Source organism: Erithacus rubecula (genome assembly GCF_903797595.1).
Source record: "Erithacus rubecula genome assembly, chromosome: 9".
NCBI lineage: Eukaryota > Metazoa > Chordata > Aves > Passeriformes > Muscicapidae > Erithacus > Erithacus rubecula.
This window is the reverse complement of record NC_136660.1, coordinates 32,831,282-32,851,362: the sequence shown is the minus strand read 5'-3', so window position 1 is coordinate 32,851,362 and position 20,081 is coordinate 32,831,282. Positions and strand designations below refer to the sequence as shown.

At 43.3% G+C, this 20,081-nt stretch overlaps 1 protein-coding gene across 2 annotated transcripts in view; it reads right to left on the bottom strand.

The window, feature by feature from the left end:
* The window catches only part of DOCK1 (dedicator of cytokinesis 1), a 245,380-nt gene that overhangs the window by 7,143 nt on the left and 218,156 nt on the right, over nt 1–20,081 (bottom strand). For both annotated transcript variants that reach the window (XM_079312227.1, XM_079312226.1), the window contains exons 48-51: nt 18,066–18,211; nt 14,344–14,542; nt 9,709–9,859; nt 5,752–5,897 (exon numbers count right to left, since the gene is read on the bottom strand). In XM_079312227.1, the coding sequence (XP_079168353.1) occupies nt 5,752–5,897; nt 9,709–9,859; nt 14,344–14,542; nt 18,066–18,211 (642 nt within the window). The remainder of the gene's footprint in view (nt 1–5,751; nt 5,898–9,708; nt 9,860–14,343; nt 14,543–18,065; nt 18,212–20,081) is intronic.

Genomic DNA, 20,081 nt, shown 5'->3' with positions numbered 1-20,081 from the left:
AAACTCCAGGGAGAGCTCAGAGCCCCTTCCAGAGCCTAAAGGGGCTCCAGGAGAGCTGGAGAGGGACTGGGGACAAGGGATGGAGGGACAGGACACAGGACACAGCTTTGAGCTGACAATGGGTAGGTTTGGATGAGATTTTGGGCAGGAATTGTTCCCTGGGAGGAGCTGGGATGGAATTCCCAGATTTGCTGTGGCTGCCCCTGGATCCCTGGCAGTGCCCAAGGCCAGGCTGGACATTGGGACAGTGAAAGTGTCCCTGCCATGGCTGGGGTGGCACTGGGGGGGATTTAAGGTCCCTCCCAACCCAAAGTGTTTGATGATTCTGTGACTTCCCCCACGATTTCTGGCAGGCTCCTGCCTGGGGGATGCTCCTGCAGGGCACAGTGGATGAGGGCAGAGCTGGAGCTGCCAGGGGTCTGCAGCCCTCATGCAGGCAGGACCTGGCTCCTGGAGTGTGACAGCTCTGCTGGAGCACAGCTAAGGCCACTTTCCCTCTGTGAAGCACATTCTCCATGGGACACCATCAATATTTCTGGATGGTAACTCCATTTCCCAGTGCTGCTTCCCTGCTCCAGTGTGTGCACAAACATACCTCAGGAGGCATGAGCAGAACACTCAGAATTAGCTTTAGACTCCAGACTGACCCTAAATTCCTCCCTGAAGGCCCAGGTGCTGCTAGAGAGATAAACCAGCCCATCAGCATGGCCAAGCCACAGCCTGATCCTGTGTGGACAGCAGCACACAGCCACTCCCTAAACTAAATCCAGGGACACAGCACATGTCTGGCACACAGCAGGACACAGATTTCACTCCAAATCCTGTAAAAAGCAGTGGCAGTTCATTGACTTGGAGACTTATTAAAAAGTAAATGAATTCTTCAGAAACTCTTTGCTCAGCAACATCTCAACTCACCAAAGAGTGAGGGACTGGCACAGGAGGAAGGGCTTGCAAGGTTTCCCATCCCCAGCAGGCAAAAATAATGATCAGATGGCAAATAAACCCTGCATTTTAATTATTTTTTTTTTTTTTTCTTCTGGGCACATTGTCCAAACTCCTGGAGCTCTGGGGCTGTGCCCATTCCCTGGGCAGCCTGGGCAGTGCCAGCACCTCTGGGGATGGAATCTTTTCCTGATACCACCCTAAACCCCCCTGGCCCAGCTCCAGCCATTCCCTGGCTCCTGGCCCTGCTCACAGAGAGCAGAATCAGGGAGGAGCTGTAGGATGCTACTGCAGCCCCTCCAGTTGTGCTCATTCCCTGCTTCCCCACAGCTCCAGCTGCATTTCCAGCCTCTTGTCCCTGTCCACATGAGCACAATGCATTTACTGAAACCTTTAAGGTGAGTTTTTGCTCACTGCAGCTGATACAAGAGAGCATTTCCAGTATTGCAGCACCTGCATTGCAACACATGGAAAATCCCCCTGGGTTGTGCTTTTTGTGTGTTTTATCTGAATATATCATCCTATTATACCCCAATAAGAAACCAGAATAATCCCCATACAGCAGAGAATCAACCCAAGGCTGTTCTGCTGCTCACAGGCTTCAGCCATCCCCTCATCCCACCTGTGCTGGATTGATGGAGATGTTCCCATCCCAACCATTATCCCATGCTTAGGAAGTGTTATAGCCAATATTAACAACCCAAGTGCTCCTTTGTCTATTTTCTTTGAGCTCCTTCCCTGCTCTGAATATTAAGCAAGGAGCTTGATTTGTATGCAAGGGTGAGGATGAACCCATAAAGAATGATAAGTGCCTAAAGGAATCCCTTGATGTAATAATAATCCTTGCAGGAGTTGTAGATTTCTTTTTTTTTTTTTTTCTTTTTTTTTTTTTTTATGTTCCCATATATTATTAAGGACATTTTTAGCAGAACAAATCACAGGGAGCAAGAAAATATCTACAAGGGTCTCAGAGTTAACAAGGAGTAAGGGACAATCAGGAAATGATAATGAGGTGATCACCTGGATTAAAGACTTGAGGTAGAGCAAGGTAACACTGAACTCTGAATATCTGAGATTGCTGCCTCATAAATGACATTACTGCCTGCAGTTTGACTTGGAGCATCTGATCCCTTTCTGGCTGCCTGCTTTTGAGTTCACTACAGCACTTTTCCTGCCTTTCATAACCCCCTGCAAGACAACCAGAGTGAAAAACACAATCATTCCTCACACGAGGAGATATTTCCAGTTTAAAAGCTACTCAGATAATCTTATCTCTAATAGGTTTTACTGATTTTTCTTCACTGATACAACAGCAGTGTAATTTAAAAGATCATCAGTTTACCAGGCAGAGAATTATCCAGTTATGAATTATGGAGCTATTTGACCCATGAAACATAAGTCATTAAAACTGTGGAGTGGGATTTAATCACGGCAGCAATGAGAATTTCCCCATCTGATCTTTCATGTCCAGCACTGCTCATTTTCTTGATGTTCTTTAAAAGCTTCCTTCCTACCAGCCTGATGAAATAAAGGCAAAGAGTGACTGTTTGAAGATTAGAAACTCTCTCCAAAATCAATTCTAAACCTAATACAGAATCACAGAATCTGCTGAGGTGGAGGGACCAGCCCTGCACTCCTGGCCCTGCACAGGACAGGTGGCTCTGGGACAGATCTGCTTTGGATGTTCCTGCCAGGCTTTGAAACCACATTCCATGGTCTTGGAAAGCTTTTAAAAATACACATGCTGAAGAAAATGTTGGGCAGTTACATAAGAAGATGTAGCCTGTATCTGATTGCATTTCTTAGATATTAAATCCTGATGCCCTTCAATACCAGCTGTTAAAAAATGGAGACAAAATGTAGTAAAAAAAATGAGAGGAGCTTGAGCAATCAAGACTGGAAAGAGCAGAAATATTAGAGCTGAATAAAACTTTGCAAAAAGCCATGGGAGCATTCTGGTAGTATATTTATGAACTCCCATTTAATGATGTGGAAATGCTGCTTGTGGCAGGTACAGGAGCTGCACAAGGTCACAGAGTAAATCAGGCTGAGTTATCCCCAGGTCTGGGCTCCCAAAACCACACCCCCATGGCATTTGGGAGTTGTACATTAAATAAAAACATCTATCCCCAAAGTGGAAACCCCTTACAAAATCCTCATCAATCAGGGAAAAAAAAACTTGCTGCCAGGATTTTATTTCTTACCATTATTTAATACTTTTTAGCTAAAAACTGAACTCATTTTAGTAATCCTGAGCTACTACCACAGCCTAAACATTATAGTACATCACACAAAAGGAATTTACTACTGTGGAGTTTATGCAGGATGGAGTTGAAGAAATGTGAATCCTAATGTGAATTTTTCAGCTTTCTTCCTGAAGATGGATTCCTTAGACAAAACTCCTGGCAGCCCTGCTGTACATTCTGTAATTTTCCACTTTGAGGTCTGTATTCAGGACAAATGAGAGCTGGCCCCTGAGACAGGAGCTGGGGAAATGGGTTATAAGGTTAGAAGTGCAGTAAAGTTTGATGGAAATGAGAGGAAAAATGAAAATATTGACTAAAATGATCCAGCCATGGGGAACAGCTATGGAAGAGAGGATGGGAATAGAGAATTTTTCAGTATATGCAAATAAAGAGTAAAACATGGTGTTTTTGAATATCTCTATTCACACCCCTGAAGTTACTTCTATACCTACATTTTCTTTTTTAATATTCAACCTGAAATTGTAAAACAATTAAAAAAAAAGACAATTCCTGTAACAATAAAGGAACAATTTCAACCCTGGAAAAGCTGGGCCAAGCTGTGTTAAACACAACTATTCCCAGTCAAACCAAACTCCTGCCTGACCCTTCCTCTTGGAGATTAGAAAAGCTTTCTGCTGCCATGAAATTTGCTGGAAAGCAAATTACTCAACAGAATTTCACTGGGATGATAAACTTCAGAGGAAAATCCTGGATGACCTCTGCAAACAAGAAGGGATTAATTCCACTGGGAAGTTTTCCACAAAACAGCTCAGTCAAAATTCAGCATTTCAAAGTCAAAGAAAACTTGTGGCTTTGTGGGGTGTCACTGTCCTACTCTGATTTGATTGGTAATAAATTCAGCTCATTTCCCAAAGTCAAGACTGTTTAGAGGGCAAAGGGTGAATGATCTCTCCCTGGCCTTGAGACTTTCATTACATTTTCTCTCTGCCCAGCTGAGGAGGGGAGTGATGGAGCATCTTTGGTGGGCAGGATCAACCCTCCACACCCCTTTAAATGTATTGTTTTGCTCATAAAGAAAATAAAAGGGATTTCACAGAAGTGCTGCTTTAAAGAAAAGGATCACATTCTTTTTAAAAGCTTCCAACTACAGGAAACAAAGCTGAAAAAGTGAATTTTCCTCAGAAAGCTGCAAACCCTGTTGTTGGTGCAGAGTTCCTGAGCTCCTTGCTCAGAGGGAACATGGGTTTGCCTCAAGGAAATCAATGAGTGGTGGCTGAACACTGGCAGAGCAGAGCAGCAGGAAGGGAAGGTGGCAGGTTCATGTTTTATTTCCTTTCCTGACACAGGACTGAAAGGCTTTAAATCCAATTTGCTGCTCCTGCTGTTTACAGCTCCCTACTCAACAAACCTCACAACATGTGGCTTGGAATTCCCAGAATAAATCCAACTTTTCTGCAGGTGGATCCTCACTGTCCTGACTCTGCAGAGCCCTCTGGGCCAGCTGAGGGATGCAGGAGCAGGATTCCAGCTCCCCTGGGATAGCTCAGGGAGCACAGACCTGCAGAAGGGATCATTCCCTGGTGTCTTGGGTTACAATGCAGGATGTGACCAGGGGTGTGTCTTCTATCAATATTTGTTAAAACCAGATGGGGCAGTGACCCTTATCTCTGTGGGAGATATCCTCTGCTAATGGGCCATCTTTAAACCAGCTGGGAGAATCATCTTTATCTTCCCACAGCCCATCCTCCCTCCAGGAGATATCTCCTGTTCATGGGTCAGGTGTTAAAAACCAGGTGGGGCAGTCATCTTTACCTTTCCCATGACCCACCCTTCATCCAGGAGGAATCACCTGTTAATGGGCCATTGTTTAAAACTGGGTGTGGCAGCAACTCTTATTCCTGATGGAGATATCTCCTGTTAATGGGCCATTGTTTGAAACTGGGTGGGGCAGTGACCCTGATCTCCTGGCACACATTATCTGCTAATGGGCCATCTTTAAACCAGCTGGGGCAATCATCTTTATCTTTCCACAGCCCATCCTCCCTTCAGGAGATATCTCCTGTTCATGGCCAGTGAGTTCCAATGCAGGACTGATAAAATTCCATCATCCCACTGGGAGATGCTCCAGCCAGGGCAGGAGCCAAGCCTTTCCTACCCAGAGAAAAACTGAGATTTTGGACACCAAGGAACCTTCTTTCCATTGGATCCCAGAGGAAAACCAGACCCTTGCACATCATCCCTGGAGCTTCAGAGGAAACTGCACCTTCTCCAGGAGCACTGCTCCAGCTGAGCCACATCTGCCCCTGCAGGAGGATGCAGCACCATGGAATGGGACTGTGCCACCACCCTGACTGACTGACTGTGCCAGCTTGGATTCTGACTCTGGCAGGTTTGGGATTGTTCTTTGTAATACTGCATTTCTATTTTAATTTTCCTAGTAAAGAACTGTTAATCCTAATTCCCATATCTTTGCCTGAGAGCCCCTTAATTTCAAAATTATAATAATTTGGAGGGAGGGGGTTTGCATTCTCCATTTCCAAGAGGAGCTTCTGCCTGTATTGGCAGACACCTGTCCTCCAGAGCAGGACAGCAGGGCACTCACCCTCTGGTGGGCAGGGGGGGACGTGGTGGGGCTGATCAGGTCCTGGCTCTCCAGGAGGTTCCCGTAGTCGGCCGTGCTTCCTTTGAGGGGCAGAGGAGGGGGAACGTCGGGGATGTCAGAGCTGGACATCCCATTCAGCTCCAGATCTGCAAAAACAACTCTGGGTTAACTCTTCCAGCACCTGAATCCTGCAATTCCACAAGGCTTTGGGTTGGAAGGGACCCATGGGCACCTTCCACTATTCCAGGCTGTTCCAAGCCCTGTCCAACTTGGCCTTAGACTCACTTTAAAATGCCCTCAAAATACTTCAACAACCCCTTTCTTTTAATAAAACATAATTTTTGTTTCATATTTCCCACCAAAATATTCATAGCTTAGAAAATATAATTTTCCCACCTTCAAGCTTTCCTTGCACATTAAAACACAATAAAAGTTTTGCAAAGTGCATGAAGAAAATATCATCTGGCTAAGTTTTACTGACTTTCCCCCAGTAAAATAAAAGCTCCCTGTTAATAAAATGCAGAAATGAAAGCCAGAAATTAAGTACATCTCTCTCCAAAACTTCCTGGCTCCAGGTAACTATAACAAATGAGCAGCCATTAGTTGTTGAGTAAATAAAATCATGCACGAGAAAGTACCAAACATTTATTATTCCTGTTTGCTGGGTAGAAAATTCCCTTTTCTTAGCAGATAAATCCTCCCAGGTATGTGCTGGAGAGGCAAATAGCCTGAGGGACAATAAAGTTTATTGAGGCCTGAATGATACATAGGTTTTTGGGGAGAAATCCCCCCATGGTGTATTTCAGAGTAATTCAGTCATTTTAATACACTCATTTCAATTCAGCCATTTTAATAAAATCCACTGTGATCTCTACGAGATAAGGAACTGAAATGCTTCTTTTATGAATGAGGGAATTTTATTTAGGAGAAGAAAAAAAAGGTGATTTCTATTTTATTTTACTGGGGTGATTTGTGAAACAAGAGAAGACTTATTTATGCAGATGTTTTTATTGCAAAGCTCATATCAATATTTTATTAAAAGTGTGATTTTATTGCTCTCTAAAATGGCCTCTCACAACACAATTTAACTCTAAGGTGCGTCCATTGATTTGTCACTGAAAATTGTAGTTTTACTTCTCATTCTTTCACCTGAACTCTTGACTACTCTGAAAAAAGGTTATTTTCCATCCTGGGACTCCACATTTTCAGTGGCTTCCTCTCCATTAGGCTGGAAAATGTTGTTTGTCCACCAGGACCTGAATTTCTCATTGCTTTTTCCAATGCTCCTACTTTCTATCCTTCCCTTTCTAAAGAGAGGATTTCTCCTTTCCCCAGACATTTCTAAGAGTTTCCTCTCTGGATCTCCATGGGAATCTCCTTCTGCTCAGCTCATGGAATGAAACTGCAGCTGAAAACCACGCTGGGGATTTGAAACTAAAGACTGATGCTGGGAATGAATTCCCCAACTATTCTAAAGAACTCAGGAATCTGAGATCTTTAATGTCACAAAACAACTCCTTGCCACAGGTCCTGCACATCTCCCCCATTACTAAATATCTCTGTCTTAGCTAAATATATTTATATCTGGATTTTTTTTTTTTTGGTTGGCTTTTCCATGCAGTTAATACAGGGAGATGTTTGGGAAATGGCATTTTCTTCTGTCAGAGCTCTAGCAAAACCTTGAATTCTGCTTTGGAAAGAGAAAACTTTCCATATTTACCAGAAACAACCCATGTTTTTAAGGCTGTTTGTAGACATTCATTGGGAAACTGAGTGGAATAAAACACAATTTCCCATAAATAAATTTACCTCCCTTGAACACTTCAGCTTTGCATTCTTTATGATATTTTTTCAACTAACAAGATTTAACTTCTTCCATGATAAAACTTCTGACTTCACCGAGGTGCTCCCAAGAGAATGATGAGACCCATTTAGTTAAGAATAATTTCTTTCTTCTAACAAATCCTTGGAAGATCCATGCAAAGGCAGATTTTCAGGAAACATCTGAGCAATGTTTTCAGCAGAGCTGGAGAGGAAACGAGGTGTGGAGGCAACTCTGCTCCACGAACCTGGATGGAACCCAAGTGTCCATGCAGTCGTGTCCTGCTCTGCTTCCCCCTTTCCCCACATTCCCAGCTCCTGCTCCAGCTGGAATTTCCTGCAGCTTGTCCATGGCACCTTCTCAATCTCATCCTGATGAAGGCAGCAATAAATGCCTCAAATGTGGGCAGAGCATTTCCACCCACGGGAAAGTTCATAAAATACACGGGCGACGTGTTTTCATTTATTTGGCAACTGTTTCATGCAACAAGGTTCTACCCTGGAAAACAAAGGTTTGCTCAAAACTCTGATCTTTCCCAGAGTTCTGTGAATTAAGGGAATACCTACTCTGAACTGAAGTTTCACGAATTTTCAGTGCTGTCCCAAGAAAATCTATTTGCTGCAGATCTGTTCATTTCCTCAGCTGAACTAAACTCCCCTAAGATGATCACTATACTAATAATCCCCCAAATTTCTGGTGTGCTGCCATTATTCAATGAAATTCATTATTCAGGATGAGTGTGCTCTGATTATGTATTCCTTGCTGGACATGTGTCACTGGGATGATTTTGCAGCTGGCAAAGGATCAGTTAAGGGACCCTTTTTCTATCTTACCCTAATGATCACATTTTACACTCCTTCTCCTGAAGTGCCAGCTAGCAGGCAGCCAGGATTGCTTAGCAACCCATTAACTGCTTTTAGCCAATTTGGGCTCTGAAAGAACTTCTTTATCCCTGGAATTCCTAAAAAAATGTTATCACTGCAATTCCTGAAATGATTCTGGACCAGTGCAATAAGCTCATCTTATTTTATGTAACACCTACCAATCTCTAGCACAAAAATATTCTCAGAAATGCCTGGTAACTTCAGATATTTTTTAAAAAAAGAAATCAAATTAAGTGTTAATAAAATGTACATATAAACAAAGAATCCAATTAAAATATCTTTTGCAGGAGTATATATCCTCTAGTTCTCTGTATTCCCAGTTTTTAGCATTCTGGTAGCTTCTTGCTATAAAATTGTAAAGAAAGATAAGAGTTACAAGTTCATTGTAATCAAAATATTTACTTTGTGTGTCTGACTATTGAAGATGAAAAGTTTTAAAGTACCAAAACTAGTAAATAAAGCAGTGACCTTGATGGAACAACATTTTTTTTCTGAAGACTGATCACGTCTTCTCCTCCTTACTAACACTGAACTCTTGACCACTGGAGTAGGATTTGGGTACATGTATCAAAAAGATATTTTTTTTTCTTTTTTGTCACATGCTGGCAACTGCAAACTCTGAATTACAGGTTTTGAGAAAGAGCACTGGGAAAGAAATAGGTGTTGGATTCCACCCAGTTCTGCAATAGGGTTTGCTGCAGACTGAAGCAAACAGATGATAATTTACAGAAAAGCTGACTGATAGATGTCAGTGTCAAACAAAAACTACTTCAAAAAGCCTGACCTTTATTTTCCCTTCTGGCTTGTACTCACAACATATCAAAGAGAAGTCTTTTTAAATGTACAATTACAAAAAATATTGCTGTTTAAGCCTTTATGCTCCGAAACACTCAATACGGGATCAAGTACAACATGAATTTTTGACTGTTACTCTACACCTAATTAATTGTTAATGATTACTTGAAAAGAAACACTTTCAGTGAAATAATTTTGCTTGCTTTTGTAAAACACTGAATTAATTTTTGCTGGTAAAGGTAAGAGGTTAAGAAATACCCAGCTGTAAGAGTCAGTCCAAAGTGGGGTCGAACGAACCATCACGACTGGTGTTGAGCGGATCGTGACACCAGAGCACCAAGTGACCTGGCGATGGCGAAACTCAAACCAGGGTGTGGAGTGATGCTCTGAGGTGTGAAGAAAAGCTCAGGACATTCATCAGCACCCTGCAAAGGAATGATTTCCCAGGAGACTTACTGCTCTGGATGCTGAAGGCGAGTTTGGTGCGGGGGGTGACGGGCGGCGGGCTGAGCTGGGCGCCGGGCGCCGCCGGGGACGCGGAGAATCGCCGCTCGCTCACGGCGCTCAGCACCTGGCTCTTGGGTCTCTGCGGCCTCAGGGGGCTGATCTGGGCACACAACCAGGGGGGAAAAGCACAGGAATCAGTGCCACAGCTGCAGCTGCCATGCCTGGATGCTCAGCAGGATGAGGGCAGTGCCAGCAGCTCCAGGTTCTTCCCTCCTGCCAAGGAATGCCGGCTCCTCGCAGCCTGGTCGGCTGTGCTGAGCGAATTCCCCAAACACTTGTTTGGTAACACCTGAGGAACTTTAGAGTCTCACAGCACATTATACAGCACTCTAAATCTTCATTTTTTTCTCACACAGATCTACTCTCCTGTTAAAATTTACCTCTTTAACCACAGGTTCAGCTCTGTTCTGATGAAGACATCATCTGTCCAGAAACACTTTATTGGTGGCTCCTGACAGCACTTATATTTAATTCATTAAAATATCTCTTTCTTTTTTTTTTTTCTTTCTTTTTTTTTTTTTTCTCTGGCTGCTTCATAACCCATTCAAATTTTCCATCAGGAACCCTCAAAAGATATTTGTAATCTGATGGGCAACTCGTGCTTTAGTTAAGGCAATTCTTTTTACTGAGTTTAATTCTGAGCTCTATTGATTTCCCCATTCACCACCCCCATAGTAACAGGAATCACAGTGAAAAAAAATGAAGATTTTATTTCAAATAGATCCCAGAAAATGGAGCAGCAGGCTGAAGTTAAAAGAGGAATTACTCCAAGGTGCTGCATTGGGACAAAACAGAAAGTGCCAGCAGCAATCCAGGCCTTTTCAAAGGATTTTGTCATTTCCCAATGTTTGGGTTTCTATGAAGTATGCTGGGAAGGAGAAACCTGAAATTTTCTTTTCAGAAAACAAAGCCTAAAAGGCTTAGCATCACAAGTTGTGCCTGTGAGACCCTTCTATAACAAATGAATGACCAAAAAGTATGGATCTTTTTTTTTTGGAAAAGTTCATCCAGACATCAGGGTGACCTCTAAGAAATTTTTTTTGATGCTAAAAATCAAATCCTAGAGACTCCAAAGGTTTCTCCTTTCCACATCCTTTAAAGCATATTTTTAATAGAATGGATGAGCAAAGCTATCACTTTTTCAGGAACAGATAATTATTAAAAAGCAACTAAGGAAAACATGTTAGTTGGTGAGGGAAACGTGCCAGAAATGAGAGAAAACCAATTGAAGGCAGGTCCCCAAAACTAACTGGAGGCAGGTCCCCAAAAACCAAGTGGAGGCAGGTCCCCAAAAACCAAGAAGGGGCAGATGTCCAAAAAACAAGTGGAGACAGGTCTCCAAAAACCAATTGGTGGCAGGTCCCCAAAAACTAATTGGAGGCAGGTCCCCAAAAACCAACTGGAGGCAGGTCCCCAAAAACCAACTGGAGGAAGGTCCCCAAGAACTAATTGGAAGCAGGTCCCCAAAAACCAAGGAGGGGCAGGTCCCCAAGTTAAGCCCCTCTGTAATGACTGAAATAAATGTGAACTTCTGTGATTGACAATCTTGGCCTCCTCTGCAAGCTGCCCATAAATCACAGACCTGCTGAGGAATATGAGCTCTTGGGAGGCCACCAATCCCTAATGAAGCCATTGCTAATTTTTCCTGGTCTAACAAGAGCAGATCAATGGGCAGATCAATACAGCACAGCCTGCTCCTCTGATTTCCAGCAGCAGCCTTGGAGTGCTCTGTAACTCCCTGGCCTCAGAGCTGGGGGTGCTCCCAGCTCCTGGATCAAAGCACTAACAAGGACAATTTATGTCCTAGAAGTTGATATGATACTTCAAAGAAGATAATAAATCTCTAGGAAACGATGGAGATATTCCTGATCATCTTCACATACTCAAGTGCTTAATTTATCTTTGTTGTTTTGTGTAATTAAGGCCTGAGGTTTGATCAGTCAATAAATTCATGGTGAGTGCAGTGAAATTTGGGGAAGAGGATTTCAACCATGCAATTAAACAGCCTCTGAATGCTCCTTTTCCATGCAAATCTAAAAGCTCCATGAAATAATTCTGCAATTTTAGAATTTCCCCATGTTCTTGCATGGTGATTGATATGACTGGAAAAAAAGAAGATCCCATAAAAGACTGGAAACACTCATTTCTTTAGACAACATCATTGTTGGGAAGAGCAGCAGGAGCTCTGCAGAAATGGGTTTGGCCACTGGCATTCCTCTCACTTGATGTTCTCTGGAAATTTGTCTTTTGCTGTAAAATCCCCAAATACTTCAAAAGTCAGAACTAAGAATCTGTTAAAAACTTCACCAAATAACTGAAATGTTTTAATTGAATGAGTGACAGCACAATGAGCTGTAAAATTCTCAGCAGAATGAATCCAGTATCTGTAATAAAAAATGCAGTTAACTAGAAGTTTACTAAAATGGCACTTTAGAAAATTTTTTAAAGTTTAATTTCTATTTCTAGTCAAATCTGTACTCCCAACTTTTGGTTTTTTTTAAATCAATCCTTATTTTTTTTCCCTCTCCATTTTTAATCCAACAATTTTCTTTCTTCTTCCAAGCTCTTAATGCAGGGAAAAGCAAAATGTCTTTTCCTTCATAGAGCACAGTGGTAAAAGTGCTTTGGGAGTAATTTCAGCTTAAAAAGAGAACTTGCACATGAATGTTGAACACTGGGAAAGCTCAATTCCTACCGAATTTCCCTTCATATCATTAGCAGGGGATGCCTCCAGCACACAAAAATTTTAAGACAAATTTTATCTTTAAACTCATCCTTGATATTATCTGTTCAAAATTCCAGAAGACAGCAGTGGGAATTGGGCAAGCACTCGTGTAAACTGATCTCAAAAGAATTTCTGCAGCTTCACCTAGAAATGAACCCCACTCACACCAAATGTTCCAAATTGACTCAGTCATCCTGGAACTCATCAAGGCTTCTGCAGAGGCTGAAAAGGGAGAGTTTTTCTCTCAACAGCAAACTCCTTTTCATATTATTGATCTGTGGACTTGAAGGAGCTCAAAATAACTGTAAGTAACCAGTTCAGACATTGAATTTCCCTCCCTGTCCATAAGCAGGGGAATTTTGCTCACACCACTCAGCCACTGAAAGCTCCTTACTGGGAGGACTGGAAAAACTGGAGTCAAACCATGTTGGGCTTTACTGAATTTTTGCTTCTCAGATGCCAAATGGGAATATGCCCTGAGGGGTTATCTTGCCTTGTTTCCCAGCTGGAATTTCCATTTTTCCAGTCACAAACAAGCTTTTCCAATGTCCAAGACCCCTGGCAATGACCTCACAGTGGCATCAGCATCCCTGGATGCCTCCCAGCTGCCCTGAAACACAATTTGCTGCTTCTGTGATATCCCAGAAGCTCTGCTGGTCCATTTGGGATCTGGGAGATGCCAGTGGAATCTGCCATGGTGATCCCAGTCCTCAATCAGCCACAACACAACTGCTGCAAGGTGCAAAGTGAAATGCACAGCAGCAAAATCAGCAGATGTGGAAATCTGTGCAGTGATGCTCACCTGGCTGGCTCTGGCAGGAGGAATCTCCATTTAATCAAACCATGCCAAATTTACTGAAGTCAATGGGAAAAGTCATTGGTTTCAAAGGTGAAAAGCCTGAGACCCCCAGATGGGATTTTACTGAGTTTCTGACTGGGCATATCAGACACAAGAACTCTGATTTTTCAGAATGTCCCAAGACGTGTGAGAGATTAACTCATCTCTGGGTGGAAAAGGAGGGCAAAATCGAGAAAACAGAGGAAGTGGCTGAATAATTAAATAACATCTTCCTATAAATACCAAAGAGAAAGAATTAAAGGATCCAGTTACCACAGGTGAGAGAGAAATTGTTCCAAACTCCAGAGCCAATGACACAGCACCAAGACTCTGCTGAGTGCAAAGCTCTACAGGTACTTGTGCAGATCTTGAAAAGAACATTCCATTTATTTCTGAGAGGCCATTTTCAACTTTTGGCCTCCTAACAGGTGTCCAGGCAGAGATTTGGAGGTCACAGTCAGGTCACACTCTCCCTGCTTCCAATTTCCCACCTTCAGCTCCTTGGGTTACCTAAGCCTTGAGGACAGTTCCAGTGAATTAAATCTAAGCCAAGAAGAGAGAGGGTTTAAGGGAGATATGTCCTGCTTTTAATATCCTTACACACAGGAACAGCTCAAGATTTTCTGCTCCAAACAGCCCTTCAAGGACATGTAGGAATGACCTTGGAATATCCCAAACACTGTGAAATATGGGCAAATCCATCCCCATCTACTGGGAAGCAGCAATTCCAAAGGCTGCTGGGATGGCAGCATTGATTTCAGCTATGCTGTGCCATCTGCTCTTTTATCAAATACTCACACAGAGCTTTGGGTGAAGATTTTCAGAGGATCTTTCCCCTCCCCCAGTGTAAATCAAATCTGTATTTTGGATTCATTAGCATGTATATTAACACTGTGGTATATCCCCTCTGAGTTATTTCTGGTCTACAAAGGAACTAAATGGTAAAAATCAACATTTTGATTTCAAAAGAGACAGAAGACAGCTCAGAATTAGATAAAGCTTTCCTTGCTAATCAAGTTACCGTTTCTGAAAGGATCACTGCTTCAGCCTGCTGCAGAGAAATATCAGTAGATTTAAATTCTTTATCAAATATCTCTTGATGCTTGCTGTTCCTCTTCTCCTTCTTCTTTTCCTTTTTATCTTTATCTAGGTCATCCTTGTCCAATTTATCTTGTGACCTAGAATGCATCTTTTTTGGCAGGAGGGGCTCCAGCACGAACCTAAAGGAAAATGTTGTTGCTCAGATCAATAAAATGCTGTTTTCAAAACAACTGATTTTTATTTACATATTTCCCAAAGCCTTGCTGGAGTTAATGAGGCTTTGCTAATCCGGGAAAACTCATTAGAGGGAGAAGGAGGGGGCAGAAGGTCACAACAATCATAATTGTCTTATAATAAAAATTACTGCAGAACTGCTGGAGAAGTGTTTCCCTGCTCTGCAGTAAATTTATTGGTTTCTGGCTGCACAAACTCCTGAATTTCATATAAAAAATGGGTTTCTCACTCAGCACTGCCCTCTCCATGCTGTGGCACCTGGGAACTCCAGTCCCACCCTGCCCTTCCACTATCCCAGGCTGCTCCAACCTGGCCATGGAAACTTCCAGGGATGAGACATCACTCCCAGGCATGGAGAACTCTTAGCTGCACAAAGTATTTTATGATTTATTTTATATTTTGAATAAAAAAACCCATTAAGATCATACCTAGAGAATTTCACACTGGCAGATTTTAATTCTGTCACAAACCACCACATTACAAAAGCAAAACCAACCCAAAATTCCCAAGGAAGGACACCTTTAGCCCTGAAAAGCATTTCTCATGCCATGAAGTGTATGCAGGTACAGGCCACAATCTTTGCTGTGCAATTCCAGAATATTCCTATTTCAGACAATTTGCAGTGACATTATCCCAATCCCCACCATTAGCAGCAATATCCAGCAGCAATATCCCAAATTATTGTTATTTTTTGTTGTTGTTTCCACTCTACACCAGCTCATTTGATGGGAAGATGCTCAAGGCAGCCTGAGCCATTTCCCAAATGAATCCCATGGCTTGGGAACAAACCCAGGAGTTTATTCATCCCATTTTACAGACAGGGAAAAGGGAACAAAGGGCCACAAAGAATTTCAGTGGCAGAGCCCAGAGCAGAGCCCAGCTCTCCCAACACCAGGACTTTTCAGGTACCTGAGTTGGGCATTTTGGGCTGGGTGCAAATTTACAAGAGGAATTTCCATCCTGCAGACAATGATTAATTGCTTCCCTTCCAAGCACTATATCAGCACTATTAATTATTTGGATTATTAATGGATCTGTGCTAAAATGGGTCAGCACACTGCTCCAACTGGAAGCACTTTGGGATTGCCAAGAGCTGATAAATCCCACCAGGATTCTCCTGCTTCCAACCACTCAGTGCACGTGCTCACATTTCTATTTCTCAGTCCCATTTCAAACAGGGAATAAACTCAAGCCCCTGTTTTAAACTCAGTTTTATTTAGATATAAAGCTGGGAGCTGTAAAACACATCCTGTGTCAAAGTCTGTTTTGAGTCTTAAAACTCCACAGCAGGGGCTGGAAATGGCATTAAATAGAAATTAGGTGATTTGGGTAAGACACTCCTTTACCTTCATGGTTAATTGTTTTTTAGCTTCATCTATATTCTCAAATTAAATTTATGAAGAGACATGGAAATACAAGAGGAGAACTGACCATAAACCCCACCAAGTACAGCAGGAACAGGAGGGAACTTCTGCCAGTGAGCAATGCCAAAGCACCACCATGATTTTACAGCCACTGGAATTTTTGAGGTCTTTCATGGTATTATCTATTATTTATTTTATATATATATATATATATATATATATATATATACACACACACACATATATATATATAAAATACATATAATACATGATACATAATATATAATATATTTTATATTTTATATTATATGTATATATTCTTATTTATTATATTATGATTATAGTATGGTTTTTCTTCTCCTCCTTCACTGATCAAACAAATGAGGGGCATTTTCAGTCTCCTCAGTGACAAGAGTTGTTCACTCTATTTTCCTGTATTGCCCTGGGCTCAGAGCAGGAGCTGAGCTGCACTGTGATCTTTGTAAAAAAACACTCTGAGGAGACCCAGATCCTCAAAAACCTGTGACACCTACCACAGGACAGCTGAGAAGGAAATCATACCCAGTGAGAAAGTAAAAGACATTTAAACATTTTGAAGGGAAAACCAGCAAGAGGCAGGGAAAGAATGGATATTTTTCTTCTGAGATAAAACAAAGTTGCTCACTTAGTTGGGATGGTTGTCCTGCCCAAGTTCCAGCAGGACAACTTTGTTCAGAATTAGTCAACACTCAGGATCTCTGTTGTGCCACATTTGCACCAATGTGTGAGAACATTCCAAGGGCAGAGGGATGAGAGCTGAGCTCTGCTCTGTTTGCAGCTCCTCCCAAATAAACCCTCTGTAATCAAGGCAAGCATCCTGCTGCTCCTTAGGTGATGGATTTAACTTTACTTGATGCCCTCAGTCTCTAGCCAGTTAATAACTCCCCTCTGAAGGTGCACAGGAGTTTCCAGCACATCCCTGTAAATCAGCAGCCCTTCAGAAGGCTTTAAAAAAACTGCAGCTGTGGTCAAATATTGCATTTCTGGATTACAGGGGGGCCTGAGGGGAGGAAGAGAGAGAAGGGACTTCTGAGGCTGCATGGAAAGCTCAGACAGCAAACAGATTATTTTGTTCTTTGAGGGATGTGACTGTGAGACAGGGCTTATCAACAGAATTCCCAGTTCTCATGTGAAATATCTTGATCAGTCTTGAAGTACAATCTTGCCATAAGCAGCTTTTGCTGTGGCAGCCAAAGTGAGCAGCAGTGATTGAGCAGTCAGGTAATCCTGCACACCCAGAGCATCCTCCTGGGATACTCTGAAAGGGGGGAACTGATCTCCTCTTTGGGGATTTTGGTGCTGTTTGAATGCTTAGAGGGTAAAAAAGGAGCAAAATTGTATTTAGCTAGGTTAGAGAACAAGAGACTTGAGAGAAATGTCTCTGTAGGTTGGGCTTTTTTAGCCAATATTAGGCTGTCACTAAAAAATCATGGAATGGTTTGGGATGGATGGGACCTTAAAACTGTTGCAGAACCAGGGGCAGGGACACCTTCCAGGATCCCAGGGTGCTCCAATGTCCAGCCTGGCCTTGGGCACTGCCAGGGATCCAGGAGCAGCCACAGCAAATCTGGGAATTCCATCCCAGCTCCTCCCCAATACCCCACCCACCCCACAGCTGGCAGTGTGAAGCCACTCCCTGTGTCCTGCCCATCCCATCCCATCCCATCCCATCCCATCCCATCCCATCCCATCCCGTCCCGTCCCGTCCCGTCCCGTCCCGTCCCGTCCCGTCCCGTCCCATCCCATCATCCCATCATCCCTGTATCCCATTATCCCATTATCCCCGTACCCCATTATCCCATTAGCCCTGTGTCCCTGTATCCCCGTATCCCATTATCCCATTATCCCAGTATCCCCATTATCCCATTATCCCCGTACCCCACTGTCCCCGTCCCCCCGTATCCCATTATCCCCGTACCCCTGTACCCCATTATCCCCGTACCCCATTATCCCATTATCCCCGTGTCCCCACTATCCCCGTCCCCCCGTATCCCATTATCCCCGTACCCCTGTATCCCATCATCCCTGTATCCCCATATCCCCATTATCCCCGTGTCCCACTCACCCGTCGGAGCCGGGCCGGGAGGGGGCGCTGTCCGAGGAGAGCGATGACACCGAGGCCACCGAGAGCGGCCGTGAGGCGGCGGGCATGGTGAAGGAGCGCACCATGGAGCGGGGCCGGCTGCCGCGGCGCTGCTCGGGGCTGGGCAGCTGCGGGACACGGGCAGGGCTCAGCGTGACCCCACAGAGACCCCACAGAGACCCCACAGCTGCACCGAGAGACCCACAGCTGAGCGTGACCCCAAAGAGACAACACAGCTGAGTGTGACCCCACAGAGACCCCACAGCTGCAGAGAGAACAGGGCTGAGAGTGCTAAACAAAAACCTACAGCTGCACCAAGAAACCCACAGCTCAGTGTGCAACCCAAAAAACCTACAGCTGCACCAAGAAACCACAGCTCAGTGTGCAACCCAAAAAACCTACAGCTGCACAGAAACCACAGCTGAGTGTGCAACCCAAAAAACCTACAGCTGCACCAAGAAACTCACAGCTGAGTGTGCAACCCAAAAAACCTACAGCTGCACCAAGAAACCCACAGCTCAGTGTGCAACCCAAAAAACCTACAGCTGCACCAAGAAACCACAGCTGAGTGTGCAACCCAAAAAACCTACAGCTGCACCAAGAAACCCACAGCTCAGTGTGCAACCCAAAAAACCTACAGCTGCACCAAGAAACCCACAGCTGAGTGTGCAACCCAAAAAACCTACAGCTGCACCAAGAAACCCACAGCTGAGTGTGCAACCCAAAAAACCTACAGCTGCACCAAGAAACCACAGCTGAGTGTGCAACCCAAAAAACCTACAGCTGCACCAAGAAACCCACAGCTCAGTGTGCAACCCAAAAAACCTACAGCTGCACCAAGAAACCCACAGCTGAGTGTGCAACCCAAAAAACCTACAGCTGCACCAAGAAACCCACAGCTGAGTGACCAACCCCAAAGAAACTCCACAGCTGCACCAAGAAACCCACAGCTGAGTGTGCAACCCAAAACCTACAGCTGCACCAAGAAACCACAGCTGAGTGTGCAACCCAAAAAACCTACAGCTGCACCAAGAAACCCACAGCTGAGTGTGCAACCCAAAAATCCTACAGCTGCACCAAGAAACCCACAGCTGAGTGTGCAACCCAAAAAACCTACAGCTGCACAGAAACCACAGCTGAGTGTGCAACCCAAAAAACCTACAGCTGCACCAAGAAACCCACAGCTGAGTGTGCAACCCAAAAAACCTACAGCTGCACCAAGAAACCCACAGCTGAGTGTGCAACCCAAAAAACCTACAGCTGCACCAAGAAACCCAGAGCTTACTGTTTGACCCCAAAAACCCCACAGCCACGTGCCAAAGGGAACGTGGCAATGCCACATCCTAATGCTTCAATCCCAAAAAACCCCACAGCTGCAGCCAAGGGATGCCACATCTTAATGTTCAATCTCAAAAAAAAACCCCACAGCCACGTGCCAAAGGGAATGTGGGACGGTTCTGTGGATTTTCTTCCAGGTGTCATTATCTTCCTTGGTATCATTAATAAATTAATAACCACCAATACATCATGTCATCATTAATAAATTAATAACAACCAACACCTCGTTACCAACAAAGAAATGGGTTCCAAAGGAAATCCACCTAATGAACTAGAAAGATTTAGAAACATAGACATTTATATTTACATATATTTATATATATTATTTATTTATATATATATTTAGAAATATATATTATACATCTCCTCACAGGCAGATGTATAATTCTGAGCATATTCCAAGAATTCCTTTGTCCCAATGGTATTTCCATGCATTTTTGCATCTCTATATCTTTTTAATTTTTGTTTAAAAAAACCCTTTTTCCATATAAAAAACCCAATCTTTTTCCACATAAAAATCCCAATCTTTTTCCATAAAAAAACCCCAACATTTTTCCATATAAAAACCCCAATCTTATCCCATATAAAAACCCCAATCTTTTTACATAAAATTCTTAATCCATCTCTGCCTTCCTTGTCACTGCCCTGTCAATATATTTC